This window comes from Pyrus communis, chromosome 10 (assembly GCF_963583255.1).
Source record: "Pyrus communis chromosome 10, drPyrComm1.1, whole genome shotgun sequence".
NCBI classification, from domain to species: Eukaryota; Viridiplantae; Streptophyta; class Magnoliopsida; order Rosales; family Rosaceae; genus Pyrus; species Pyrus communis.
Genome location: NC_084812.1, coordinates 2936134 through 2958008, shown reverse-complemented (window position 1 = coordinate 2958008; position 21875 = coordinate 2936134). Strand labels below are relative to the sequence as shown.

Genomic DNA, 21875 nt, shown 5'->3' with positions numbered 1-21875 from the left:
GTTTTAGATAGAAACGGTGCAAAGCTCACAGAAAGAGTTTCATTTTATTCACTGAGACATTTCGTTAAACACTTGGTGAGCTTGTTATCTTCAGACAAACCATGTTAAACACATGTGAACAGATATCGACATATGTCGAAGAAATCCGATGAATGATATCGAGAGAATTTGTCAAGTGAGTGGAGCAACCTATCGAGATATGCCTAGAGACATTACATCAAACACTTGGTAGAAACAAAATAGACCTGTACTAAACACTCGGAGAGTTCTTAAAAGACCTTCACATGTATATTTCCTGGACTCTGAGTGGTCCTGGGACCACCTTAGTCACAATGTACATCCACCCCTGCCTGTAAATATAATATCGCTCAAACATATGCCGAACATTAAAACCACCAATCACGGACCTCAAAAAGATAATAGAAACACTTCCAAGGACCCAACATATACTTTCTATTTGACTAATGTAACAAATAATGACATGCTAAGATTCTTCCAAACCACATTTGCTCACACTACAATGATTACATATGGAGAAGAAAAGTGTTATGAATTCACAACACTCAATGGTATTGGAAAGGAGGACTTAAAATGATTAACTTGTGTACATTTTTCTTTCCCTCCTTAATCTTCACACATTACGAATTGGAAGTTGCAGTAAGTTCACCAGTGTCAAGTGCCGGTGGCGCTGCTGCCCATGGCGGCATGAGGAGGCTCTTCTCAGAGTATGCAAAGAGTTTTGATCTTCGAGGGCGAAGCTTGGACACTCCCTATGTACAACGGATGAATGTGGCAAGATGTAAACATAAACTCAAGCGGATTGCGCCGTTTATCTGCTCTCCCATACGATTGGAGCAACTAGCATCCATACTGCAAAACCCAAATTTTCCTTTCAGTCATGACGAGATTTTTGTTGGAGCGCATTCAATTTTGTTTAGCGTTACATACTCACAATACACGCAGACCGCGATCCACTCGTTCACAATCCTCACCCAAGTGTTGGCCCATCCCACATCAATCGTAAACCTGCAGAATGAAGTGACTTGTTGTGCACGCAAGAAAGAATGGAGTTCAGTTTTAATTCACAAACAAGTCGGTGAAAAATACCTTCTCATGGATTGATGAGTATTCCAACCAATCAGCAGCATTGCAAAGTACATTGCTCCCATGGCGAAAACAAAATGGAAGAATCCATAAACGTATGGCACATCATCCTTGGATTTAGTCTCGTCCTTCCTGAACTGCAGATAATGTTAGGTGCATTCTAAAAGAAATATAGATGATTGATTAAAAGTTATTCAGACGGTAGAGCAAACCTGAAAGCATTTGGAATCTATGCCGGTTGAGAATGTTGCGATAACCATTGCAAGCACGGCTATAACAAAGCTCTGTCAACAAATAAGTCATTGTCACGATTTTGTGTAGGAGAAAAGAAATATCTGTGTGCAGCATTAAGAAATAGCTGAATGATTGTAGCAGGAATCAGAAAGGGAATGATGATGAAGGAAATCCACACGACAATCTTGGCAGACCACCATCCGGCTTGCCACGAATCTCTGGGCTCGTTCAACTTCGATGTGCCAGCAGTGGAAAGAAACATTGTGATATAAAACAACTGATGAAGTATATATTAAGGTTTTACTTAGAACTAGAAAAATCATATGAAAGTCCAAGAGTGATGTAGAAGAATCGATGTTTTCACAAGAAATTTGGAAAAGCATTTACTTCCTCGAATTCAGATGCATAAACAATAGTGAATAGTGTTGCCATTTTTTTTTAAATCTTCACAGAATTTTGTATACTACACGATAAACCTCATCTCATCAATCGAAATAATCCAGTTTAGGCCGAGCCACGAAGAACAAAAAGAAAAAAGGATACAAAGCAACCCAAGCTTACACGTTGGACTCCTGCACCCAAACAATCCTTCACACCATGACATCCTTTTAATCCTGCACTCACAGCCAAAGGTTTTAGACATTCTGCACTAATAATGTGTTGATTAACACACTTGTTTAAGATGCTAATTGCGTTTATTGAATCTATAACAATGTGTTCATAAGCAAGTAGAGTAGAGGAGAGAAAGCAAATCTTACTCTCCATCTCCGTCAACACATTGCTTCAGTAATCCCGGACACCCCATGCCATAAGATTTGCTATCAAAAACATGAATCCGTAGACATATCTGGCCATCCATGGATTCGAACCATTGTGAAATTGGCTGAACCATGAATCAACCTTGACTTTGAGTCCACTCCTCTGATAGTTTCCTGCTGATCCACCCTCCTCCATTTCTACTCCATTCAACACTTCTTCAAGCTTTTTTCTTCATCAAACAGATTCAGACCAATGTAGCAAAAGAAAACCAGTGGGGCTTCTCTCTCTGTCAGACTTTCTCTCTCTTCCCCTGCATAGTTGGGACAGAATCACATGCATTTCATAGGAGATCTATACATACAGTTACCAAATAGTCAAAACTAACAAATTAAAATGATGGGCTCAAATCTGATTTGGTATTTAACAACATGGGTTGGGTTGGTGATAGAATCTGTCCGAGGAGACCAACTTACACCAGTAGTGAACATATTCTATGTAAGGTCTTCTAATGCCCAGCCTTTATCCCCATCAGGTTGAATGCGCACGTCCACCCTTGGTACTCCCTCATCAGCATGGATGCCCCTCCAGTCATCACCATATCCATCAGCGGTTCCTCACCAAGCACCATAATATACATCACAAATGCCTCCCCAAGCACCGCAATATGCATCACAAATGCCTCCCCAGCCACCACAATATGCGTCACAAATGCCACCAAGTAATATCCATCAGCGGTTCTTCTACTTTACTAGCTGTCCTCATGGTTTCACAAATGCGGGTGTAGATAATTTGTTGATTGCGGTTTCCCTTAACTATTTGTCATACTTGTAGGTATCAAGGGGCAGGAGGCTTTGGCACCGGTGGGGCTTCTTTTGGTTCGTTAAATGTGGATCAACAGCAGGTGGGTTATCAGCGCCTGCTACCCCAAATCCATACGCTTCAACAGCTCAGCTGGAGGAAATCCATTTTGGTGGATGAAAAAAACACAAGATGTCTCTAATTCCATTTAGGGTAAGCATCATCTTGCGGCTGCTGCCCGTCAAATTGCTGGATGGAAGGTTTTGGTTTCAATCTCCTCTGGTTTTTAAGTTATCAGATGCAGCCTAATGCGAGATTGTTTTATTGGATCATCACCGGGGGTCGGTCACAAGTGAAAATGTCGACTTCCCCGTCATGTACAATTTGTTTGTTGTTTGTAAGAGAGAGAGAGAGAGAGAGAGAGAGAGAGAGAGAGAGAGAGTATAGTTAAAAGGGGGATTATGCTGTAGAGTTTTACTTTGTTTTTGTTTTTATTTGCCTTTTTAATTTTCGTCGCCTACTTTGTTGTATGATTCTGCCATCACATTATTATGTTGTGAGTTAATTGAGTCTAAGGAAGTTGGTGGAAACAGTTACAACGATTTTACAAAAGGGTCCTCATGATGTGGATGCAGAGAATATTAAAATGAGCATGTTTAGCTTCCAAAAAGATGATGACAGGGATTGTGAAGGGAGAGGAGGAGGAGGGAGGGTACGAGGAAGGGGACGGGGGAGGAGGGAGGGGAAGAGGAGGATTTCATTAACTTTGTCATTTCTTTTATTCTCACGCTTTATTTTAGGTTGAAATTTGAAAGCATTTGAGAATTAACATGACAACAACCACATAATAAACAAAAGAGTTTTTTATCACATTGATGGGGTGAGTCGATTGCAACAACCATTTGTGACAAAAATTCTTTTGTTTATTATGTGATTGTTGCTAAGTTAATTCTCAAATACTTTTAAATTTTAACCTAAAATAATGCATTATTTATAGTTGAAATTGAATAGCTATATTCAACCTATACTCTTTGTATGTCATTTCATCTTCGTTTCTTTCCTCGTTTTCTCTATTCCATTGCACCTTCCTGGCCGGCCCGGTAGTATGTCGTTTCACATGTCCATACGAGAACATTGTTATACTGTAATCTTTTGTTTTTGTCGACTGAAGAAGGGTTGACTTGGGTTTAGGTATTTCAGAATCATCCGTTGGCATCACAAACACAACCACTACCATTTTTTCAGCCGTGATCTGAACCACTGCAGTGCCACAACGGTGGATACCGCCATGACAGCCCACAAAGCCTCCTCTTCATTCTCCTCCATGTCAAAACTTTGGAATCACGACGTGTTCTTGAGCTTCGGAGGCAAAGACAAGCGCAATGGCTTCACGGGCCACCTCCACGCGGCTTTAGAAGACGGGATACCGGGCCTTTATGGATGACGATCTAGAAGGAGGGGAAGAAATAAAAGAGGAACTGTTCCGGGCAATCGAAGGATCGAGGATCTCTATCATTGTCTTGTCAAAGAGGTATGCGGATTCGAGTTGGTGTCTTGACGAGCTGGTGAAGATCATGGAGTGCAGATCCAAACTGGGCCAACATGTTTTGCCAATATTCTATCATGTTGATCCTTCGCATGTTAGGTGGCAGGAGGGAGATTTAGCCGAAGCATTTCAGAAGCACGAAGAGGGCATCGGTGAAGAAAACGATGTCAAGAAAGAAAGGGTGAAGCAGTGGAGAGAGGCTCTACAGAAGCTGCAAATTTGTCTGGCCACCATCTTCAAATCACTTTCAATGGGTAATTATTCACCTGCTTTTCAAGATTTGAAACATATTAGCGAATGATTTAATCTCTCACATAATTAACATTTTACACAAGCTAAAACCTATACCGTAATTAGAGTTTAATTTATGAATGACTTTCTTTCTTTATATTCAAGTTCGTCACAAAATCACATACGAGCCAGTTAGTATATATATATATATGAAGGAAAGAAAATTGTTTATGTATTGGTAGCTCCTACTGAGCTTTCATTGAGTCCTACTAATGCTTACGATTCAATTTTTAGGCGTGAAGCAAAGCTTATTAGAGAAATTGTTGACGAGATTATTAAGGAATGGCTTCCGAGCGCAGACAAATTACATGTGGCCAAGCACCAAGTTGGAATCAATTCTCGCATTCAGAATATTATCACTTATCTTTCAAGTGGTGGATCAAATGATGTTGTCATGATTGGGATTTGGGGGATGGGTGGATTGGGTAAAACAACAGTTGCCAAAGCCATTTATAACCAAATTTATTCCAAGTTTGAATTCAAAAGTTTCCTTGCCGACGTTAGCAACAATACAAGTAAACATGGTTTGGTTGATTTGCAAGGAAAACTTATTTCTGACATCTTGAAACAGAAGACTCAAATAAACAGTGTTGATGAAGGTATCAGTCTGATAAAACATCATCTCCGACGTAGAAAGGTACTTGTCATCATGGACAATATAGACGAAGTGGAACAACTGGATGCAATAACTGGAAATCGCGATTGGTTTGGTCCAGGGAGCAGAATTATCATAACGGCACGAGATGAACATTTACTAAAGCAAGTGGACAAGACATATATGGCTCAGGAAATGAATGAAGAAGAAGCTCTTGAGCTTTTTAGTTGGCATGCATTTGAAAATAGTTGGCCTAATGAAGGATATCTTGAACTCTCAAAAGAGGTTGCTTCTTACTGTGGAGGTTTGCCGCTAGCACTTGAAATTTTAGGTTCTTTTTTTATTAAAAGAACCATATGAGAGTGGGAAAGTCAATTGGAGAAATTGGAAAGAACTCCTCATGGAAAAATAATAAAACCACTAAGAATAAGCTTTGAAGGGCTAGATGATACACAGAAGGCCATGTTCCTTGACATATCTTGTTTCTTTATTGGATGGAATAAGGACTATGTTGCAAAAGTATTAGATGCATGTGGATTTTTTGCAACAATAGGAATTAGTGTCCTTCGTGAACGATGCATTGTAACTGTTGAACGCAACGAGTTGAATGTTCATGATTTACTTCGAGAAATGGCCAAAGTAATCATTTTTGAAAAATTCTCCGGCCATCCTGAAAAATGGAGTAGGTTGTGGAATCCTCAAGATGTCACCAATATATTGACAAATAAATTTGTAAGTACATTCCTAATACAATTTTGAATTAATACATATATAAACCACGTACGTCTATTATACATTAAACATCATTCATGTGTATCTGTAGTTGCACAAGGAGAGCTCCATTAGCCAACAATAGAACTTGCATACATTCACCCCCGTGATTTTTCCTAATGAATAATACTTCATTCCCTCACTTGCAAATTTCATAAACGAATATCGTTTAGTCAAATAAATCAACGATGTAGGTATCAAGTTACATATTAATGATGAATTGTCTATTTATTTAATAAATTTGAATGACTAAATTAAACAATCCTTGATTCAAATGATGTTTTTGTAAGGATGATATTCAAATGAAGATTAAGAAATTGAATGGTTCTAAATATGAAAATTATATGATGTTCAAAAGGGGAACATGAAAAATTGAAATTTGTATGATATGGTTGTAGATTATTGAATCAATTAAGTGTCAATTAACGGGCTTATTTTTATTTGTGACACATCATTTGGTTTGCAAATTTGGTTAAAAAATTTTTGATGTCCTAGCATTACCTTTCTAAATAGGGAGTTTTAACGAAAAGCCCACGGTACTGTTCACTTTAACAAAAACCCACATTTTTACATTAAAAGGTCTATTCTGGTACTATTTATTTTACCCTTTATTTTATCCTTATCATTAAAACTAAAGTTTTCAAACATTTTTCACCAGTTTTCCTTTCTAAATATGAAATATGAAGTTTGTATGATTTTTTTGTAAGTATAACTTTTAACAAAAAAAAAAAAAAAAAAAAAAAAAAAAAAAAAAAAAAACAGGGAATTAGAAAAATTGAAGGATTAAGTCTAGATTTGCAAAGCTCTGATACGGCTAGTTTCAGTACAGTAGCATTTGCCAAAATGAAGAAACTGAGATTGCTTAAGCTCTGCTACGTAGAGCTCAATGGAGAATACAAACATCTTCCCAAAGAGTTAATATGGTTGTGCTGGAAAGGATGTCCTTTAAAGTCCATACCAGATGGTTTTTTTAATCAACCAAGACTAGCTGTTCTAGACATGCAGTGGAGTAAACTGGTACAAGTTTGGGAGGGTTCCAAGGTACAGTCAATTACACATGATGATGTTCTGTTTCTATTTGTTTTTGGATTTCCTCTTCTTTTTTTGTGAGAACTTCTTTTTCGATATTAATTTCAATTTTTCTTTGGTTTTGTGCCTCAGTCGTTTCAGAAGTTGAAAATCATTAATCTCAGTTACTCCCGTTCCCTAATTAAATTGCTGGACTTTTCAGAGCTTCCAAATCTTGAAGAGTTAATACTGGAAGGCTGTGAGAGTTTGTCCGAGATTCACCCCTCCATTGATCTGTAAGAATTTCTGATCTCAATTATAATGCTTCAAAATCTCTCCTTCCAAGCCTTACGGGAAGGCTTTGTTATATACACCACAACAACAACTTTACAGATTAAACTACTAGGTGACAGTATGCACACACATGCCGCAGCACCATCTATACACCTTTACACATTAAACTACTAGGTAACACACACACACACATGCAGCAGCACCATCTGCTGTCTTCTGACAGTACACATGGGAAAAAGCTTTAACAGTAACCAAGCACGCATGGGAAGACTTCGGACAGCACACATGCACATTCCTTTCCCTGTTGTTCATGAGTCAGTAAATGCTTGCTGTGCTGTCTGTACAGCTTGGCCTGCTGTCCTTCTTCCAATACTTGGGTTAACAAGAACAGCTTGAGCTTAACTTCGTCTAACACCCCCCCGCAAGCTAACAGGTTGAGGAACAACTGGAAGCTTGGACACCAACAAATTGAATCGAGACGAAGACAGACCTTTGGTAAATAAATCTGCAAGCTGATCTTGTGAACAAATATAATTAACCAACAGTTCACCACGAACCACTTTCTTCCTGACATAGTGATAATCAACCTCTAAATGTTTGGTTCTAGAATGGAACACCGGATTGGAAGCAAGAGCAATTGAAGACACATTGTCACACCATATTTGAGGTCGAGTAAGATGTAACTGCAAGTCCCGAAATAAAGACCTCAACCACGAAAGCTCAGCTGCGGTGTAGGCAAGTTGCCTATACTCGGCCTCAGCACTCGATCGAGTAACAGTTTTCTGTTTTTTTGAACTCCATGAAACCAGATTTGAACCAAGATAAATACAAAACCCCCCAGTTGAATGCCGAGTATCCGGATTCCTAGCATAGTCCGCATCTGAAAAAGCAGAAAGATGGGTAGTACCTGGCTTGTAAAGGAGACCATGACTATGCGTCGCCTTCAAGTATCGTAGAATCCGTTTGACTGCCATCTAGTGAAGAGTTGTTGGAGCATGCATAAACTGGCATACTTGGTTAACTGCATAAGATAAATTGGGACGAGTTATCGTTAAGTATTGTAGAGCACCAACAACACTACGATACATTTCTGGTTTATCAAACGGATCTCCAACATATGCACTGAGTTTTTGACCAGAAGACATGGGTGTAGAAATCGGTTTGGCATCAGTGAAATGTGTGCGTGACAATAAGTCAAGAGCATACTTGGATTGGCACAAATGCATTCGATTTCCATCGTACTTAACCTCTACACCCAAAAAATAATTAAGTAGTCCCAAATCCTTCATGGAAAACAAAGTACCCAGCTTTTGAATTAACTGAATGATGTGAGAATAACTGTTGCCAGTAATCAGAATATCATCCACGTAGATGAGCAGGATAAGATACACCCCTTTTTGGTTGAACACAAACAAACTATAATCACAAGTTGATTCCTGAAAACCAAGTTGAAGCAGAAAATCTGAAAACCTCTGAAACCATGCCCTCGGAGCCTGTTTAAGACTGTAAATGCTCCGTTGAAGTTTACAAACATGATTGGGTAACTGTTGATCAACAAAACCCGACGGTTGACGCATGTAAACTTCTTCGTTCAAGAAACCATGCAGAAACGCATTTTGGACGTCAAGCTGCCTAACTTGCCAACCTTTGGAAACTGCAAGACTTAAAACAAGCCTAATAGTGCTGTGTTTAACCACAGGACTAAAAGTCTCATTATAATCCACACCAGCCTTCTGATGAAAACCATTTGCGACAAGGCGAGCCTTATAGCGCTCAATTGTTCCATCTGCACGTCTTTTCAATTTGAACACCCATTTATTTGGGAGCAAATTCATCTTTGGATGAAACGGGACCAAACTCCACGTGCCACATCGTTGTAGCGCATTAAATTCCTGTACCATGGCATTTCTCCATTCCTGAGACTTGACAGCTTGACTGAAACAAGTTGGTTCAATTGGAAACTGGTCAACAGTTACATGCATAACATATTTAGGGTTAGGTTTTTGGATGCCAGACTTTGATCGTGTAGTCATTCGATGGCCATTATTTTCTGACAGCACTTGTACTGATTCCATGGATACCACAGCTTGTTCATGTGAAGGTATGGGTGATGACAGAGGTAAGGCCGACACGGGTGTAGTAGAGGGTGGACTGGATGAGTCAATTGAAGGATTGGGGACAAGTTCAGACGGTGCAGTGGAGGGTAAGGAAAGAAGTTCATTAGAAGGACAATTTTGACGGAGAGGAATAGCAGGTACATTAGGTGAGTGAGATAAAGGAGACGTGCTAATATCATCAAAATTAAATAATACCACGGGAGAGTTAAATGTACCTGAATCGACGACATTTTCTGAGGTAGATGTGAGTCCCTTAAAAGGGAAAGAGTCCTCATCGAATAGGACATGGCGAGACAAGTAAATTCGTCTTGTGGACAATTCCAAACATTTGTAGCCTTGGTGATTCAGTGAATAACCTAAGAAAACACAAGCTTTTGATTTTGGTTGCAGTTTATGTTGTGTGTATGGGACTAACCATGGAAAACATCGACAACCAAACACTTTCAACATGTCATACTTTGGAACTCTTTTGAACAACTTCTCATAAGGTGACATATTGGATAAAAGTTTTGTTGGCATGCGATTTATCAGGTACGTAGCGGTAGAACAAGCATCAAACCAAAACTGATTAGGAACGTGAGATTGAGAAAGCATAACTATACTGGTTTCAACAATATGGCGATGTTTCCTTTCTGCAAGTCCATTTTGTTCAGGATGTTTTGGGCAGGAAAAACGTTGTGAAATCCCACTGTCAGAAAGAAACTGTTGAAAAGCACGACTTTTATATTCCCCCCCTTCATCACATTGAAAGGTTTTAATGGCAAGATTAAACATGTTCTCGACAGTGGCTTTAAATTTTACAAATATCTCAAAAACTTCACTTTTATTTTTCATGGGAAAAATCCAAGAATACCTAGAGTAGTCATCCACAAACAACACATAGTAACGAAAATTTTCATTAGAAATAACGGGAGAAGACCAGACATCAGAGTGCAAAAGTTCCAATGGAGACATAGAAACAGACTCGGACAAGTTGAAAGGTAACTTTTTACTCTTTCCTAAGGGACATGACTCACAAAAGCTTACATGAGGAGGACCATGAAGTGGTACTAGTTTATTGGAAATTAAAAACTTAATTATTGAGTTGGCAGGATGACCAAGTCTAGCATGCCATTTTTGCACTGAACACCGTACCCCTACCAAAGCTGACATTGAAGACTGGAACCGTCCACTGCCATTTGGAAATGGGTATAACCCATTCTCACATCTCCCTCGGAAAAGCGTCTTCCGAGTCTTGAGGTCCTTAACAAGAAAAAAATATGGGAAGATTAGCAGGTAGCAATTGTTGTCTAAAGTAAATCTATGAGCAGATATGATGTTTTGAGAAGCAGTTGGGCAGTGAAGAACGTCATTCAAATCAAAAGAACAAGCTTTAGTATTTAGTTGTTGGAAACCAAAATGAGAAATAGTGATGCCAGAATCATTACCTACACCCCCAATAGTTTCATTACCAGTGTACTCTTTGGGATTAACCAAATTTTGAAGGTCAGGAGTGACATGTGCATTCGCACCACTGTCTAACAGCCAGGTACCATTGGATTGCTTGTTGAGAGTAATAGGCGAGGAGGACATGGCTGTGAGTTTGTGAGCAGGAATCCGACCTTCATAAGCAGAATTCATCCTTTGGAAGCAATCAAGCGCAGGATGACCTGGTTTGCCACATATTTGGCAAATAATACGCTCACCAGAAAACGAGGATTTCTCACCATTAAACTGCTGGTTGCGCTGATTGGTGGGATTGCGAGGATTGTTGCCACGCTGATTTGACGGAGAAGCACGGGAGAAGGAAGACATTCCTCTTCCATTCCCACGCGATCGTCCACCGCCACGTCCTCTAGTGGCAACGAAGGCGTTGACAGGTGCAGGTTCAGCCAAGGAATTATTCTGATCCACCATTCGTCGTTCAGTTGTCAACAGAAGTGCCTCAAGGGTGGGATAGGTGATCGGGGTATCCCTAGCTTGAGCAGCACTTACTGTCATCTCAAATGCAGGTCCTAGATTGTTCAACACAATCTGCACGAGTTCATCATCACTGACCGGTTGACCCGCGAGAGCAAGATTATCAGCAATCGCATTCATGCGATCCAGGTAATCCGCAACAGAAAGATTACCTTTCTTTGTCTGCAGCAACTCATTCCACAGGAACAAAATTCTGTTCTGAGAAGTGGAGGCATACCTTTGCTCTAAAGCTTCCCAAGTGGCACGCACAGTTCTCTTGCTTGCCACAGTAGCTAAAACAGACGCTGTCAAGGAGCCATTTATCCAACTCAAGATCATTTGATCTTGTTGAATCCACGCACTGTATGCAGGATTGACAGTGGTAGCACCAGGCAAGTTTTTTGGAGGGCACACCAAAGTACCATCAACATACCCCATCAGATCTCTACTTTTGAGAATTGGGAGAATTTGAGCCAACCACAGTGGGTAGTTGGTTCTGTCAAGCTTGATATTAACAATAGTGGAAAACGGATGAAACTGATTGGTGGTAGGTGGGTTGGTAGAAGAACTAACATTGTTTTCAGCCATTGAAGCGTGGGAAAAAAAAAAAACAAACAGGATCTAGTCGTTAGACAATGAGAGGCTCAATACCATGTAAGAATTTCTGATCTCAATTATAATGCTTCAAAATCTCTCCTTCCAAGCCTTACGGGAAGGCTTTGTTATATACACCACAACAACAACTTTACAGATTAAACTACTAGGTGACAGTATGCACACACATGCCGCAGCACCATCTATACACCTTTACACATTAAACTACTAGGTAACACACACACACATGCAGCAGCACCATCTGCTGTCTTCTGACAGTACACATGGGAAAAAGCTTTAACAGTAACCAAGCACGCATGGGAAGACTTCGGACAGCACACATGCACATGCACATTCCTTTCCCTGCTGTTCATGAGTCAGTAAATGCTTGCTGTGCTGTCTGTACAGCTTGGCCTGCTGTCCTTCTTCCAATACTTGGGTTAACAAGAACAGCTTGAGCTTAACTTCGTCTAACATGATCATCTTAAAAGACTCTCTTTGGTAAACCTTAGAAACTGTTGCAGTCTTATTTTTCTTCCGAGGGATTTTTATAAGTCGAAATCTGTTGAGATTCTTCATCTTAATTTCTGTGATAAATTCAGAGAACTGCATGAGGATTTAGGGGAGATGATATCATTGAGAATACTTGAAGTAGATAGTACATCCATAAGACACATACCATCTGCCATAGTAAGATTGAAGAATCTCACTCGTTTATCCCTAACAAATGTGAAAAAAATTCGTTTGCCCGATTTGTTACACGGCATAAACTCTTTAAGCGATGTGGATCTCGCATGGTGCAGTTTACTTGATGAAATCCGGAAGGATCTCTGGAGTCTAAGTTCCTTACAATACTTGTATCTTCGTGAGAATGATTTTCATACCCTACCCAGCCTCAGTGGTCTTTCAAAGCTTGAAATATTATGGTTAACTGCATGCAAAAATCTTCATACAATCTTGGGATTGCCAACAAGTTTGAGATCTCTGTATGCCGTTGATTGCCCTGCATTGGAAACAATGCCGGATTTTTCAGAAATGTCAAATATGAGAAAACTGAATATAAGTGATTCACTCAAACTCACTGAGGTTCCAGGCTTGGATAAGTCATTAAATTCCATGGAAAGGATTGATATGCAAGGGTGCACTAATCTCACAGTTGATTTTAAGAAGAACATCTTACAGGTATATCTCTCTCTCATTGCCTTCCTATCATGCACATGCACACACAAACGCACATGTATATATATGACACTTGCATTGTATATATAGGGATGGACTTCTTGCGGATTTGGTGGCATTTTCCTCCCTGGGAATTATGTTCCCGATTGGTTTGAGTTTGTCAATGATGGCAGTAAAGTCAGTTTTGATATTCCCCTGAACGATGGTCGTAATTTTGAAGGGCTAACTCTATTATGCTCGTACTCATGCAATATATCAGTTCATCCTCCTACAGTTGTCATTACTGTTATAAATAATACCAAACGTACTGAGTTGCGGACCAGCATAGTCAAAGAACATCGGAATAGAATATTCTACAAACCTGAATCCCATCATATTTGGCAGGGACAATTATCGAACGAAAAGCTCAGTTTGCAAGGCGGGGATAGAGTTGAAGTTGATATAAATTTAGTGGGATCTTATACCCTTACTTTTGCTTCTTTTACATTGAATAGAATAGGGGTTAATCTAGTATGGGACAAACCTATGAAGGAAAATGTGCGTAATTTGGACAAAGCTGGTTATGTTTTTGACCCACATCCAGCTAGGTTCTATGGTGAGGCACAATCAAGGTGGTGATGCATCATCATCATCACGCTTATCATTACATATCTAAGCCATATCATAGTCAGTTCATCAAACAACTCTTTTGTTTTTAGCTTTCCCGATTCGATAATGAAGACAAGTACATATTTCCTACTTACTTCAGATTCCTATGAATTTTTTCAATTAGTTGTTTTGAATTTTGGAGATATATTGCATCTAGAAACATTTCAACATTACAACAAGCCATATAAGACATTCATTCAAATATTTGACAAATACAACTTGAATTCGCAAAAATTCTAGCCCTGCTTCCACCACATATTCCAGGAATTTACTCTTTTAAGGTTAGAAAATCATTGATGACCTCAAGATGCCAGTCAATATATGGTTTCCACTACTTTTTCATTAATCTTGACTTGCCCTGACATGTTAGCATAAGGTTTGAATTACCTTTTCTACTACCTTTGCAGTCGATGAACTCGTTTGCACAATCAAAAAATAGCTAGTATTCTATTGGATTCCCCAAAACTGTAGATGAAATTGTTTGTAAGATCGTAGAGTTTTTCCTGTTATGATTAAAAAACTCGTTTTCAAGCCTCGGAAATGATGGACTGCTCAATAGAATATCTTGTAAATTTTCTCCACTTCCCTTCCACTCTGACTGATGTGTTCATAAGCTTCTACTACAGTTTCTGCTAGTGATGGTGCCCTCGCAATTTTGTATGTTAATACGATCATCGATCGACCGAGTGGAGATTATTTTCCGATACGTGATTTTACGGTTTTGCCTTTGGTTCTTAATTTCCAGTAATGTTGCAGCTTCAGGCTTTTCTTTTGGCTTCTTGGCTTCCAAGTTACAAAGCTTCCAATTTAGGTGGACAAATATTATTTGGTTTTTCCGTTAATTAATTGGTAATTAAAAGCATCGTTTTGCGGACTCGTAGAGAAGAACTGTAGAACAATTTATATAGCATGAGTGCACTATTATGATATGCTGTACGAATATACATTTAGAGGAGTTTACACATGTATCATTGGCACATGATATTACTTTAGTAGTGCACTCAATACAATGTAAGTCTGAAGTCAGAATAGCTAATTAAGACCTCAACTGCATACGGACCAATTGGCAATTTGCTAATACTTTTGAATGACACAAACGACCTCTTGGGGTCAATTAGTGAAGAGCAGCTGTAGCCCTAGCCTGCTTTGATGTGTACAGAGCCCTTCTAATCGTCGATCTCCGACGCGTATACGATCTGCATAGAAATTAGGCGTAGCCATATTGGTTTAGGACATCGTGTATCTTTTTGTACTTAAGTTTAAATCTCTTCTCTGTAAGCAATGGTGGATTTAGATTTGAACTTTGTAGGATCCCAATGTTAAAGTAGAAGTTTTTTAGATAAAAACAGAGCACGAAGAGCGCAAAAATTGTTTCAGTTTATTCACTGAGACATTTTGTCGTCAAACAAACTATGTTGCACACATGTCAACAGATATCAACATATGTCGAAAAAAGCCGATGAGTGATATCGAGAGAATTTGTAGAGTGTTGTCGACGCAACTTGTCGATATAATGCCTGGCAGATATTAGATCAAACACCTAATAGACACAAAGGAGACCCATACTAAACATTTGGAGAGTCCTCAAAAAACTTTCACATGTATATTTCTCGAACTCTGAGTGATCCTGGGACCACCTTGATCCCAATGTACATCTGTCTTGCCTGTAAGTATATTATCACTCGAACATATGCCAAATATTTAAACCACCAATCACAGACCTCAAAAAGATAATAGAAACACTTCCAAGGACCCACAACATATTTGCTATTTCAATAATGTAACAAATAATGACATGCTAAGATTCTTCTAAACCACATTTGCTCACACTACAATGATTACATACGGAGAAGAAAGTGTTATGAATTCACAACACTCTATGGTACTGGATAGGAAGACTTAAAATGCTTAACTTGTGTGTATTTTTCTTTCCCTCCTTAATCTTCACACATTACGAACCGGAAGTTGCTGTCAGTTCACCGGTGTTAAGTGCCAGCAGCGCTGCTGCCCATGGCAGGCCTGAGGAGGCTCTTCTCGAGAATGCAAAGAATTTCGATCCTCGAGGGCGAGGCTTGGACACTCCCATATCTACAACGGATGAATGTGGCAAGATGTAAACATAAACTTAAGCGGATTGCGCCGTTTGTCTGCTCTCCAATATGATTGGAGCAACTAGCATCCATACTGCAAAACACAAAATTTTCCTTTCAGTCATAACGAGATTTTCGTTAGAGCGCATTCAATTTTGTTTAGCGTTATATACTCACAATACACGCAGACCGCGATCCACTCGTTCACAATCCTCACCCAAGTGCTGGCCCATCCCACATCAATCGTAAACCTGCAGAATGAAGTGACTTGTTGAGCAAGCAAGAAAGAACGGAGTTCAGTTTTAATTCACAAAGAAGGTGGTGAAAAATACCTTCTCATGGATTGATGAGTATTCCAACCAATCAGCAGCATTCCAAAGTACATTGCTCCCGTGGCGAAAACAAAATGGAAGAATCCATAACCGTATGGAACATCATCCTCGGATTCAGTCTCGTCCTTCCTGAACTGCAGATGATGTCAGGCGCATTCTAAAGGAAATATAGATGATTGATTAAAAGTTATTCAGACGGTAGAGCAAACCTGAAAGCATTTGGAATCTATTCCGGTTGAGAATGTTGCGATAACCATTGCAAGCACGGCTATAACAAAGCTCTGTCAACAAATAAGTCATTGTCATGATTTCGTGTAGAGAAAAAAGATATCTGTGTGTAATATTAAGAGTAGGGTATTACTATGATCGTGAGCCAATCTGTTTTGGTTGAATCATCTGCCTTCTTGTTGCAGCTTGTCCCCGCTGGCTCACTGCACTCGAAAGCAACAATTATGGATCAACAGAATTCACAAAAATACCAGAGTCACACGTTTAGATTTTCATTTGAAGCTAGTGATCAACTGGATGATTGATTTTGAAAGATTATGCAGCAATGCCTGATAACATCTGCAAAATCTCAAATTGCACTAACGGAAGGTGGTTCACACAGAAGAGACTTAAAACCGTACCTTCTAATAGCAAACCAGCAGATGAATACTATATAAAGCCCCATGAGACCCGGAGTCAAGATGCCGGCATTCACCTGTTCCGGGTGGAAATTAACAAGCAAAATCACATTAAAACAAGGCTGAAGCCCCGAATGCAGGGTGATTAGCGGAGCTTACTTTCGGGTGGAGAGAGACGCTGGTCATGAGTTGTAGGAGTACTAATGTCCAGGTTATGAAGAAGATGTTGAGGAGGCAAGTTGGTTCTGGTGCATACCATATGTACATCAATATGATCCCCACTAAGCATACAACATATGCAGCAGTTGCAAGTAACATCACATGAATCCGGCTGCAGTGCAAACCTAAAGTTAAATCAGCCCGAGTAACGCTATGGCTAGTAGCTACATCGAATTTGTTTCCAAAGTCTGCAAAAAATGGCGACCCGATTTAGCTTGAACAAAGTCTTACCATCTTTCTGATTTGGTAGACTGACAACTATCGTTCAGCCACGTAATGAAACTGATTATGCTTATTAGCTGAATCAAGAGAAAAACCCTGATAAAACAATCCCAAAACTTGTTAAAAGAATACCCAAGAAACATATTTCGAAAGGGGAAAAGAAAGTACATAGCGAATAAATGTAACAGCATCGAATCATACCCGGCACCAAAATGCGCAATCTCTCCTGCAAAAAGATTTGTATCAGATGGACGAAAAGAAAGTGCAATTTAAAAGCGGAAAAAAAGAAAGAAAAAGAAAACAGTTTTGGTTTGATGGAATGCCAGTACACTAACCATATAGCTGAATGATTGTAGCAGGAAGCAGAAAGGGAATGATGATGAAGGAAATCCACATGACAATCTTGGCAGACCACCATCCGGATTGCCACGAATCTCTGGGTTCGTTCAACTTCGATGTGCCAGCAGTGGAAAGAAACATTGTGATATAAAACAACTGATGAAGTATATATTAAGGTTTTACTTTACTTTGATCAACACGTAGAGAACTAGAAAAATCATATGAAAATCCAAGAGTGATGCAGAAGAATCAATGTTTTTACAAGAAATTTGGAAAAGCATTCACTTCCTCGAATTCAGATGCATAAACAATAGTGAATAGTGTTTCCATTTTTTAAAAATCTTCACGGAATTTTGTGTACTACACGATAAACCTCGTCTCATCAATCGAAATAGTCTAGTTCAGGCCGAGCCACGAAAAACAAAACAGAAAAAAAGGATACAAAGCAACCCAAGCTTACACGTAGGACTCCTTCTGCACCCAAACAATCCTTGACACCATGACATCCTTTTAATCCTGCACTCACAGCCAAAGGTTTTAAACATTCTGCACTAATAATGTGTTGATTAACACACTCGTTTAAGATGCTAATCGCGTTTATCGAATCTATAACAATGTGTTCATAAGCAAGTAGAGTAGAGGAGAGAAAGCAAATCTTACTCTCCATCTCCGTCAACACATTGCTTCCGTAATCCCGGACACCCCATGCCATAAGATTTGCTATCAAAAACATGAATCCGTAGACATATCTGGCCATCCAAGGATTCGAGCCATTGCGAAATTGGCTGAACCATGAATCAACCTTGACTTTGAGTCCACTCCTCCGATAGTTTCCTGCTGATCCACCCTCCTCCATTTCTACTCCATTCAACACTTCTTCAAGCTTTTTTCTTCATCAAACAGATTCAGACCAATGCAGCAAAAGAAAACCAGTGGGGCTTCTCTCTCTAACTGTCAGACTTTCTCTCTCTTCCCCTGCATAGGTGGGACAGAATCACATGCATTTCATAGGAGATCTATACGTACAGTTACCAAATAGTCAAAACTAACAAATTAAAATGATGGGCTCAAATCTGATTTGGTATTTAACAACATGGGTTGGGTTGGTGATAGAATATGTCCGAGCAAACCAACTTACACTGGCGGTGAATCTATTCTATGTAAGTTTCTTCTACTGCCGCAACCCAAAAAAATGCATTCTTTTTCACAAAAAGTGACAAACCAAACCCATCTTCTATATATGACAAGATGTGCACCAAAATGTATTCTTATTCCCAAAAATATGCGAAGGGTATGCAAATCTTTTTAATTTTGAGCAAAACCCATCTTCTATATTTAGCTGAAAGGTGAACCAAAATAACGAATGACTATCCTGCCATACTTTTGTCGGTCAAAATTTTCTGCCCAAAAGAAGGAACTTTGGGCGCAAAGTAGGTAAATAAAACAGTCAAAGGAGTCAAATTTCATGCAATGGATGTCGACTTTGTTAAGAAAAAAAAAAACAAAAGGTAGTGTTATCGACACACTGTTTTTTATCTTTAACAACCCTCTCAATATTCGGCTGTCTAATTAAAAAAAAAAAAAAAAAAGAGGATTAAAGGACATAAATTGATAAGAAGTGTGTCGGAAGATAAAAAAGCATGTGTGGATGACACTACTTGAAACAAAAGTGGGATAGAGCATTATCCTTGAGGTGGTGGTTAACTTGGTTTGCACATGGAAATAAAACATTCTCAAGATCTCAAAGAAAAAGATCACCACAATAACTCGGATGCTTTTCGGTTGGGTGGGGCTATAACGACAGAAACGTGCATTGTACGACAACATCACTACCATTGTTGATGATAGAGAGCTAAGCATATTGTTGAACCATTCTAATTACGACGGTCATACTGTCACGTATTGTTATTAATATACGTGTTATAATATAAATGAACGGTAATAAACATAATTAACTTATCAACGATTTAAAATATATGTTATAAAACGAGTAAATTAATAACACTGCGTGATAATGTGACAATCGTATTGAAATATCGTATCATGTTCACTCCTAACTTATGGAGCTTGACTAGAATCAAATGCAGTAGAATAAGCAGTATGCCAAATGGATCTACTTGAGAGTTCTAGAGCACAATGGCGGGACCCACTCAAGTGCACACATTTGACAGAAAAATTCCACTTCCTGGGGAGGATGACGTGGTAGTCCACAGCTCCAAGCTTTCATATTTTTATTTTTTATTTAATTTTTATTGTTTTATATTATTAATTAGGAGAGCATTTCTTCAACTGCAAGCGTGCTCCGTGCCTGAATATCTTCCACCGAATTCTGCAATTTTGCCCTTAGGACGATTATACCCTCAAATTCTGTACATTTTTTTCGTAAATTTATGCTAAAGAAATAGCTACTTATGGAGAGTTATGTTTTGGTACTAGATGGGTCAACTCGTAATTTGACTCTTCATGACTAATCTTATATAAATCTGCACATTTTTTGCTTTAGCCTGTCTCCAAAGAGCACAATAGGAAGACAATCCAAGAAGGTAAAGTAGAAAAAAGGGCCAGGAAAAAAATATAATTAAAGGAGGACGCCAACTCAACAGAGCTTCCTACTTTGTGAGGATTGGGGGAAGTTTTACTGTAAATTTTTTTTCACAATTCGAATCCGTAATTTTTATATCAGGAATAACATATCCGTTGCGTCAATGCTCGCTTTCAAAATATATATATATATATATATGTATAATTATTAAGAAAAAAATTACTTTACTCTTTGCTGGGTCGTTGAGAAAAATGACAAACAAGACAAAGAATAGTGAAAATATGTCTAATGTAAACATTTATATGATTATATGTATATGCTTCAATTTCGTTTTCCTTCGGTTTCTCAGCAACCAAACACAAAATCCAGCATTTGAGCCTTCTGATCACCGGAACAGTTTTAAAACTTGGAAGGGGTTCTCAGTTCTATTGCAATTATATGAACAAAGAAAAAAAATGTGATGAAAGAATCAAAATTTTGGATTTTGAGCAGAAACGAACAGAACCCAGATAAATATCAACTCCAACACACAGAAAGATCCAATCTTTACCATCTAAAATTCAAAGAAAAAAAACTGAAAATAAATAAATGTCGATAAAAAAAACTGTAGAAATTAAAGATTATTGAATGAAAGAGAGTACCTGAGAGATGAAGTGGCAAATGGGCAATGCACAAATGGAGGAATCAAGCAGTGAGTTGGGAGCTTCGAGAGTCTCTCTCTCTCTCTAAACCTCTGAGAGCCCGAGACTCTCTCTCTCTCTAACAGTTTCTCTCTCTATGTCTCAGATTTTTTACTACAAAACACAGAGAGAGGCAGCTCTGTTATATTTTGTTTTAGGAGAGAGAGGAGAGAGAGATTGCTTTGAGGAGGTTTTTGCTTTGCTTTGGGACGTTTGCTTTTTCTTCCTTTTTCCCGCCGTAACCTTACTGTCTCCGCTTCTCGTCGTTTCTTTCAAGGTTTATTTTACTATTATTTTACGGTTTTTACCTAATCAATCAAATTATTATGCATTAATCCCAAAATTAAAGGGAGAGTAAATTGTCAAATCTAAATTAAACGACAAAAATTATAATGATTGGCGATAGTGATTTGTAAATGCACTCTGCATGATTATTTGTTGCTTATGTGAAGCCGGTTAATGCGGAAAACAAACAAAACAACCCAACAAAATAAGCAAGGTTAAGACAAAGAAACAAACCAAGAACTAACGTACTTCCACTATGTGTTTCGTCCACGGAGCAACAACAATCGAAAAGTTCAAGTATCTTAAAGCACACTTTGCTTTTCAGTATTCTCTTACTCTAACTTTTTGAAATGTAGTAATCACTTTTCTTTTTGCTCGTTGGTACATGTAAACAAACGCAATGACTCTCCTTGTAGATATACGATAGTGGGCTTCCTCGTGAATTGGGAAATCTAATATAAATTGGAATTTGATGCAAGTACATATGGATTCATTTTTTTTAGGAAGAAATGAAATTGTATTGACAAAACATGATTACAACTAAAAGAGAAAACCAGCTCTCATGATTCATGTCCTCGAATATTATTAGGCGTGATAAGCTTTGGGGAAACTAATGATGGACAAAATAACCCAACAACCTCACGCCAAAATTAGTATTTGATAC

The 21875-nt window shown here is 38.7% G+C and overlaps 1 protein-coding gene and 1 pseudogene across 1 annotated transcript; one reads left to right on the top strand and one right to left on the bottom strand.

The window, feature by feature from the left end:
• Window positions 1–4168: 4168 nt before the first annotated feature.
• Window positions 4169–13883, top strand: LOC137746942 (disease resistance protein RUN1-like; annotated as a pseudogene).
• A 1593-nt stretch (window positions 13884–15476) lies between these two features.
• LOC137748150 (uncharacterized) lies at window positions 15477–21064 on the bottom strand. Its single transcript, XM_068488244.1, has 13 exons — window positions 20888–21064; window positions 18365–18679; window positions 18147–18220; window positions 17701–17860; window positions 17567–17591; window positions 17375–17461; window positions 17084–17255; window positions 16928–17001; window positions 16660–16729; window positions 16508–16579; window positions 16299–16432; window positions 16144–16217; window positions 15477–16060 (listed from the first exon to the last, which is right to left on the bottom strand). Exons 2-13 carry the CDS (start codon window positions 18558–18560, stop codon window positions 16002–16004), a joined length of 1197 nt encoding a protein of 398 aa, XP_068344345.1. The 5' UTR covers window positions 18561–18679; window positions 20888–21064; the 3' UTR covers window positions 15477–16001.
• Window positions 21065–21875: the final 811 nt, after the last annotated feature.

Excerpts from the sequence above, each read along its gene's own strand:
- LOC137748150 (XM_068488244.1), bottom strand. The coding sequence starts at position 18,560 with ATGGAGGAGGGTGGATCAGCAGGAAACTATCGGAGGAGTGGACTCAAA. Across the intron at positions 17,861-18,146 it reads GTGTAAGCTTGGGTTGCTTT|TTGTTTTATATCACAATGTT; the intron begins GTATCCTTTTTT and ends ATACTTCATCAG. Across the intron at positions 16,730-16,927 it reads TGCTGGTTTGCTATTAGAAG|TGAGCCAGCGGGGACAAGCT; the intron begins GTACGGTTTTAA and ends TTTCGAGTGCAG.